General features: G+C 39.4%; 1 protein-coding gene across 1 annotated transcript; it reads left to right on the top strand.

Moving 5' to 3' along the window:
- Window positions 1–6,876: 6,876 nt before the first annotated feature.
- LOC310649087 (vomeronasal type-2 receptor 26-like) lies at window positions 6,877–7,794 on the top strand (the record flags this gene model as incomplete). Its single annotated transcript, XM_083377358.1, has 1 exon — window positions 6,877–7,794. The coding sequence occupies one exon, from the start codon at window positions 6,877–6,879 to the stop codon at window positions 7,792–7,794; it is 918 nt and encodes a 305-aa protein (XP_083233484.1).
- Between the last annotated feature and the right edge of the window lie 1,303 nt (window positions 7,795–9,097).

The following is a 9,097-nucleotide window of genomic DNA, read 5'->3' as shown; positions in this document are numbered from 1 at the left end:
TGGGTGGCCCTGCACGGCATAGCTCATAGCTTCATTGAATTACGCAAGCCCCTTCGCCACGACAAGGCAGTAATCCATGAAGGGGATGAAAATTTTACTGAAGACTTTATCTGTCCATCATGCTATCTAGCTAAATATGCTCAGTGCTTTTTTTTTTTTTGTAAAAGAAAAAGGTGCCAGAACTCACACATGTCATAAAACCCACCTTGCCTACCCTACAAGGTTACATCCAAAAAACATGCCGGAACTCCATTCTGGGCGTTCTATGAGGAAAAAAAAGCCCTGAGTATGCTAATACAAGCATAATAATATCACTGTATGCAATTGAGAATTTAAATGGCTTTCTTCAAATCATTAAAATAGTCTGGAGAAACTCTGTTTTGAAATATATTTCAAATATTTATTCATTTATCTTTATTTTATTTTATTTATTACATTTGTTTGCCATTAACTTTGTGTACCACTTAGCACTAGTGCTTAGACTTATATAGAATTTTGCATTGCTTTACAGCCCTCTCTTAGCGGTTTAGAGAGTCAGCATATTGCTCCCAACAATCTGGGTCCTCATTTTAGTGACCTCAGAAGGATGGAAGGCTGTGTCACCCTTGAGTTGCTGAGACTCGAACTGCAAAACTGCTGGCAGCTGGCAGTCAGCAGAAGTAGCCTGCAGTACTTCGTTCTAACCACTGCACCACCTGGAACCTTTAGTTCACAACATTAAAATAAAACCATAAATATAAGTATAAATATTAAAAAATCACATCAAATATATAGAATATATATATATTAAAATGTATTCTAATATATGATGCAAAAACAAAGAATTTTTGATCAGGATAATTATCTATCATCTATCTATCTATCTATCTATCTATCTATCTATCTATCTATCTATCTATCTATCTATCACCTATCTAATCATTTAACTATCCAATCATAAGGCAGCAGAATTCCCAATAAGATTTCACACTACCTAGAACATTCATTAAAGAAGATGAGGATGTGTGTGTGTGTGTGTAAATTTTTTGGGTTGCTAACAAAGAATAAAGGGAGACCGATATGATCATTTCAAACTTATTTGTTCTCATCAGTCAGCCATACCCTTCTGAGATTCGAACCTGGGCCGACTGCATCTTAAGCAGTTGTTTTAACCCCTAGGCCACAGGCGCTCTCTCTCTCTCTCTCTCTCTCTCTCTCTCTCTCTCTCTCTCTCTCTCTCTCTCTCTCTCTCTCTCTCTCTCTCTCTCTCTCTCTCTCCCTCCCTCCCTCCCTCCCTCTCTCTCTCTCTCTCTCTCTCTCTTAGCTGAGAAGCAAGGAAGATATGTGTTAAATGTTTGTTAAGCATTCAGAATACACTTGCTTAGTTCCAGACACGGGACAAATCTTATTTCCTGTTTCAGCCTAGCCCAAGGCCATCTACAGGCAGTAGCCACAGCAGTGGCAGCTCATATTTGTGTAAATTGTTTGGTTGGTAGCAAAGAATAAAGGGAGACTCACACACACACACACACACACACACACACACACACACACACACACACACACATATATATATATATATATATATATATATATATATATATATATATATATGTATATGTATATGTATGTAAAGTAGCGTGGGCGCACACAGAGACGGACACGCAGCTGGGTAGTAACTTCTTTATTGAGGTCAGGAACAAAGCTGGGGAAAGGGGGTTACCTGGTGTACCTTTATACCTGCCCAGGTGAAAACCAACCAATGGATTCAAACCTGGGCTTCCTGGCAGTGCAGGTGGCCAATAGATTTAAACCCTGGCTTCCCGCCAGAGCTGGCCATAGCCCGGGGCTGTCAAACTCATTCAAACCAGGCTTTCCTGCCAAATGCGGTTATCACCTGGAGCTGTCCAGCCCCCTGCTGTGCTGACAGCCTGTGTATGCTTTAGCTGCATACACTACACCATATATATTCTTAATAATTTTAAAAATACGAATCCCAGGCATGTTTACTTAAAGTATAAAATCTTCGAACACCAGGATGGATAAAACAGTCATTTATTGCTAAAAGATCATAATAAGCAATAAAAAGTAACTGTTTAAAGTATATCTACCTAATCTAAGCTTTCGCTCGTCCTCTGCCAGCGTCATCAGAGAAAGCATTGAAGGTTTGAAAAACCATTGGTAAGCCTGTTTGTTTCTGTGCTCTGCTCATTGGCCGTGTGATGGACCTTGCTCTAGCCAATTGCGATTGTTCTGACTGTCTCACATTGCTTCCCTTGCAACAAACAATCATACAATAACTCCTGAAGATCGGAGGTGAACAGAGCAAGGGAAGAGAAGACAATGTCACGGGGCATGCACAAACAGATAGAGAGCACCCGGAAGACAGGAGCTTAACAGGAGTAGATGGATGGACAAGCACAATGAACAGACGAAAGTGACCATCCCAAGGCAAGGAAAATAACCAGTGAACGCGTGACCCATCGAAAGAAATACAGCAAACAGAGGATATCATGACTCATAAGAAAAAGAAGATATCGATCATGCAACAACTAGCTGAGAAGACAAGAAATGATCTGATAACAACCCTAATTGAACACATATGGGCGAACCAAGGAAAGAGAGTGCCACAACACACATACACACCAACACACAAAGAACGTCCAAATACAGCAAGATCAACTAAATCAGATAGCAGAAAGCAAGGGCGGCATATAAATAAACAAAAAAACATTGGGGTGGCTAGTCCAGGGATCAGATCAAGATCAGTGGATAAGCACTGAAAAAAACTCATATGTGCAGGTGAATTGGGGCAGGGAGCTGTTTGCAGAAAACACAGAAGGAAGTCAAGAGGGAAACCCAGGCATAGCACAGGCAAGGAGGGTAGAGAAGGAGGACACAGAGAACAAGGAAATACAAATACCAACAGCTGTGACATTGAATGAGGAACAGCAGAAGAAAACAAGATCAGTTAAGGTAGTCAAAACAAAACAAATAGGGAGGAGATTTTTTTTAAAAAGGGGACAGTAAGACCGGATTGCAAGGGAAGCAACGTGAGACAGTCAGAACAATTGCAATTGCCTAGAGAGAAAGGTCCATCACACAGCCAATGAGCGGAGCACGGAACCAAACAGGCTTACCAATGGTTTTTCAAACCTTCAATGCTTTCTCTGATGACGCTGGCAGAGGACGAGCGAAAGCTTAGATTAGGTAGATATACTTTAAACAGTTACGTTTTATTGTTTATTATGATCTTTTAGCAATAAACAACTGTTTTATCCATCCCGGTGTTCGAAGATTTTATACTTTAAATATATATATATATATATATACAGTTGCAAGGAAAAGTATGTGAACCCTTTGGGATTATGTAGTTTTTTGCATGAATTGGCCATAAAATGCCCTCTAAACATCATGTAAGTCACAACAATAGAAAAACACAGTCTGCTTAAAATAATACTACACAAACATTAGCTGTTGTCATGTTTTAATTGAAGATAAGATGGAAACATTCACAGTGCAGGGTGGAAAAAGTATGTGAACCTTTGGACTTAATAACTGGTTGACCCTCCTTTGGCAGCAATAACCTCAACCAAACGTTTCCTGTAGTTGCAGATCAGACCTGCACAACGATCTGGAGTAATTTTGGACCACTCCTCTGCACAAAACTGTTTCAGTGTAGCAATATTCTTGGGATGTCTGGTGTGAATCGCTCTCTTAAGGTCATGCCACAGCATTTCAATCGGGTTGAGGTCAGGACTCTGACTGGGCCACTCCAGAAGGCGTATTCTGTTCTGTTGAAGCCATTGTTTTGTTGAATTACTTGTATGCTTTGGTTCATTGTCCTGTTGCATCACCCATCCTCTGCGGAGCTTCAGTTGGCGGACAGATGGTCGTACGTTTTCCTGCAAAATGTCCTGATAAACTCTGGAATTCATTTTCCCATCAATGACAACAATCCGTCCAGGCCCTGAGGCAGCAAAGCAGCCCCAAACCATGATGCTCCCTCCGCCATGTTTTACAGTGGGGATGAGGTTTTGATGTTGGTGTGCTATGCCATTTTTTCTCCACACATAGTGTTGTGTGTTTTTCCCAAACAACTCAATTTTGGTTCCATCTGCCCACATTTGAAGTTTGCAAAAGAGCACCTGGATGTTCCACAGCACTACTGGCAAAATATTCTGTGGACAGATGGAACCAAAATTGAGTTGTTTGGGAAAAACACACAACACTATGTGTGGAGAAAAAATGGCACAGCACACCAACATCAAAACCTCATCCCCACTGTAAAACATGGCGGAGGGAGCATCATGGTTTGGGGCTGCTTTGCTGCCTCAGGGCCTGGACGGATTGTTGTCATTGATGGGAAAATGAATTCCAGAGTTTATCAGGATATTTTGCAGGAAAACGTACGACCATCTGTCCGCTAACTGAAGCTCCGCAGAGGATGGGTGATGCAACAGGACAATGAACCAAAGCATACAAGTAATTCAACAAAACAATGGCTTCAACAGAACAGAATACGCCTTCTGGAGTGGCCCAGTCAAGAGTCCTGACCTCAACCTGATTGAAATGCTGTGGCATGACCTTAAGAGAGCGATTCACACCAGACATCCCAAGAATATTGCTACACTGAAACAGTTTTGTGCAGAGGAGTGGTCCAAAATTACTCCAGATCGTTGTGCAGGTCTGATCTGCAACTACAGGAAACGTTTGGTTGAGGTTATTGCTGCCAAAGGAGGGTCAACCAGTTATTAAGTCCAAAGGTTCACATACTTTTTCCACCCTGCATTGTGAATGTTTCCATCTTATCTTCAATTAAAACTTGACAACAGCTAATGTTTGTGTAGTATTATTTTAAGCAGACTGTGTTTTTCTATTGTTGTGACTTACATGACATTTAGAGCGCATTTTATGGCCAATTCATGCAAAAAACCACATAATCCCAAAGGGTTCACATACTTTTTCTTGCAACTGTATATATATATATATATATATATATATATATATATATATATATATATATATATATATATATATATATATATATATATATATATATATATATATATATATAGTTGGCAATTTGGCAGGTCGAATCCCTAGTAACAGAGTGAGCACCTGTTACTTGTCCCAGCTTCTGCCAACCTAGCAGTTCGAAAGCACGTAAAAATGCAAGTAGAAAAATAGGGACCGCTACGGTGGGAAGGTAACAGTATTCCGTGCGCCTTTGGCATCTAGTCATGCCGGCCACATGACCACGGAGATGTCTTCAGACAAGCGCTGGCTCTTCAGCTTTGAAATGGAGATGAGCACCGCCCCCTAGAGTTGGAAATGACTAGGACGCGTGTGTGGGGGAACCTTAAACAAAATGGGACCTCAAGCAGAGCATACTCTGAAAGATCCAGAATTACAGATTTTCCCACATCAGCTTCAGGTATATTGCCCCAATGGAAAGATCTATTGATTAATGTAATATATAAGAAATAAGAAGCAGTTGAAGATACAATGGGGATTTTACATCAGGAATAACACTGGAAAATGCAATCCCACTGTTTGAATTATATACAAAGACTTAATATGTGTACAATTGATGAAGAGAACAATTCCACCCCCCCCCCAAAAAAATAAATTCTATGTGTGAATTCGCATTTTATTTCTGAATAGACATTACCACTTTCCATCTGTAACAAGGAGTGTCCTCTTGGCCATAGCAAGATAAAATTGGAAGGAAAATTATCCTGCTGCTATGACTGTAAACCATGTCCAGAAGGGAAGATAGCTGACCAATTGGGTAAGCAAAGGAATATATTAAATGTATCAATGATATAACAAATATAAACCAGGGCTGAATTTTAATAACTATCTTGACCTTCACATCATATTGAGATTATAAACAGTTTTGTCTCCAGTAATCTTTGTTCTTACTTTTTGCAAGTCAAGGTGCTTTTGCATTGGTAACTTTTTCCATGCTTTTCTTTTTTTCCCCACCTCCTATTCTACCAAATAATTGATTTTTTTTATTTTTTTGTAATATTTATTTTGTTTTACAATGAAAGATAAAATACAAAACATAAAAAGAAACAAAGTAGAACAAAAGAAAAACAAACATCCAGCACTAACAATGATACAAAAAATTGGCATACTTAAAAAAGAGAAAAACGTGGTCCAAATACAAAATAAAGTTAACATTGAACAAATACAATCCACTCCAGGTTGGGTACTGAAAAAAACAAAAAAAAAACAGTAAAGTGATCAAATGATTGATTGAATGAATGATTCTGGAATTCATAAGATTGTCTTCCCACAATCTTTAAAAGAGAAATAACAATTTAAAAGGTCACCCTTCCTACCAGCTGCTAGACAAATCACCCTCCTGAATCAACACCCTATCTACTCCAACACTTTTGGGCAACAACAAAATTTTCCAGCCTGTTAGAAGAATAAAAGTTTAGGGATATGTCGTAATTCAGGTTGAAGAGTATTGAAAAAGGCTGGGTGGTACAGACTAGATTCAACTCTGAACTCCCACATCACATGATTTAACACAAAAGATCTGGAACATGCCGACCTATTGGACATATTGAGAAAGACGGATACCATTGAAGAGAGGTGCTCACACTTATAACTTGGGCCAGTGACATTCAGGGATTGAACGGTGATAACCAGTAACCTCAATTGTGTATGGTAAGCCACTAGGAGCAAGTAAAACAGGAGTAGTAGAACTGAGTGAATTAAGTGCAGACCAGGTATGGTTTTGAAATAGCCTTCAAGGGAAGTACCATATAAAGGGATTCCATAATTAAACTGAGACCTCAGTAAAACTTCAGAATGCTGTAAAATCAGGGCATACTGAAAATGAAATGAAGATGCTTCAAAATAATAATGTTACTATGAATGGTCTCTTTTTCAGACTTAGATGACTGTTTCCCATGTCCAGAGGATCAATATCCAAACAAACATAAGGATAGTTGCCTTCCAAAAAGAATAGTTTATTTATCTTATCAAGAACCTTTGGGGATTTCTTTGGCAGTGATTGCAGTCTCATTTTCTGTCATCTCAGCTGTGGTGCTGTGGATCTTCATTAAATTTCAGGACACACCTATTGTTAAAGCCAATAACAGGAATCTCACCTATAGCCTTCTCATTGCTCTCCTCCTCTCTTTCCTTTGCACTTTGCTCTTCATTGGACAACCTGACCAAGTCAAATGTCTCTCCCGACAAATTGCCTTTGGCATCGTCTTCTCTGTAGCTCTTTCTTGCATATTGGGGAAAACAATTATAGTGGTTCTTGCATTCATGGCCTCCAAGCCTGGATCCAAAATTCAGAAATGGGTGGGGAAAAATATGGCCACTACTATTGTCCTATCTTGCTTCCTGGCTCAATTCAACATTTGTATAGTGTGGCTGGCAATTTCTCCTCCCTTCCCAGATTCTGACATGCACTCCATGGTTGAAGAAATTGTTCTGCAATGTAATGAAGGTTCAACCACCATGTTTTATACAGTCCTTTCCTTTTTGGGGTTCTTGACTGCTGCCAGCTTCACAGTGGCTTTCCTAGCAAAGAATCTACCTGACAGCTTTAATGAAGCCAAGTTTATCACCTTCAGCATGTTGGTCTTTTGCAGTGTTTGGGTGTCATTTGTTCCAACTTATCTGAGTACCAAGGGGAAATATATGGTGGCTGTAGAGATCTTCTCCATTTTGGCTTCAGCAGCCGGATTACTAAGTTGCATCTTTTCCCCCAAATGCTATATCATTATTCTGAGACCTGATCTGAACCAAAAGAAGCAATTAATGAAAAAATTTAACTGATTTTAATCACAAAATCCTTTGAATAAAGCCAAATTGCTCACTTTTACCATATAGATTTTCCCCAAATTGAGATTCTCCATTATTCCTTTACTTTCACTTCAATATGACATACAAACCAATTCACTGAGAATTTATTTAACAACCTAGAGAATTTATCTGCATTTTTTTCTTTAAAATGTGAAATAATTATTCTTGGCCCTAATCAGAAAAGTAAGGGATAGCTAATCAAGAAGATTTTGGGGTTTTTTAAATCCCATTTTTATCCCGCCCTTCTCCGAAGACTCAGGGCGGCTTACAATTTAAAGCACAAATCAATGTGCTTAGCAATAGCCTTCATTCTATGTCTATGCCTGCTTATTAGGGCTTTTGGGGGGGGCAAGTGGCATTATTACAAAGTCAGCTTATTGCCCCCAACAATCTGGGTCCTCATTTTACCTACCTCGGAAGGATGGAAGGCTGAGTCAACCTTGAGCCTGGTGGGACTCGAACCTGCACTAATTGCAGGCGGCTGGTGTTACTTAAGGAGGCATTAGCCCACTTCTCCACCAAGGCTGTTAAAAATATTTTAGTGATATAGTGTGCCTTAATATAAAAATGATTTACATCCTGAAGCCTATGAGCTTGAAAATATCTCTGCCAAAAAGAAAAGAAAAATGACTACTTTGTATCATTCATTACACTAAAAGGATCCCTGATACATGTGAAGCTAAACATTTGTCAACTTTCTGGGTGTTTCAAGATGCTATTCCTCTAAGCGATAACATGAATGCCTAATTTGACACTTCAAGGTCTCCAATATTCCCCTTAATCATTTTTAAGGTACAGAAAAATTCAAATTAACATCCCTTTCCACAATTCTGAAATTCTGAGATCCACTTTGGTGTAGCAGGCAAGGTGCTCGGTACAGAAACAAGGGGACCGAGAGTTCTTCTCCTTCATTAATCATGAAAACCTAACAAGTATGTGGATTTGGACCCTGGGGAGAGGTATTTGATCTTAATGATGTTCGAGATCTTCTCAGCCTCCCTGAGAAAGTAGTCTTATTTTCCCCAAGTTTTTTATTAATTTTCCAATATTATGTTTGCATATTTGAAAAGTAACATTGCAGCTGTGTACAATAAATTCCATTACATTTAAACATCCTCAAGCCTTGGTGGAGCAGTGGGCTAATGCCTCCTTAAGTAACACCAGCTGCCTGCAATTAGTGCAGGTTCGCATCCCACCAGGCTCAAGGTTGACTCAGCCTTCCATCCTTCCGAGGTAGGTAAAATGAGGACCCAGATTGTTGGGGGCAATTAAGCTG

This window comes from Vipera ursinii (assembly GCF_947247035.1).
Source record: "Vipera ursinii genome assembly, chromosome: Z".
Classification (NCBI taxonomy): Eukaryota; Metazoa; Chordata; class Lepidosauria; order Squamata; family Viperidae; genus Vipera; species Vipera ursinii.
Note: the sequence above shows the minus strand (reverse complement) of the source record. Positions and strands in the feature narration are given on the sequence as shown.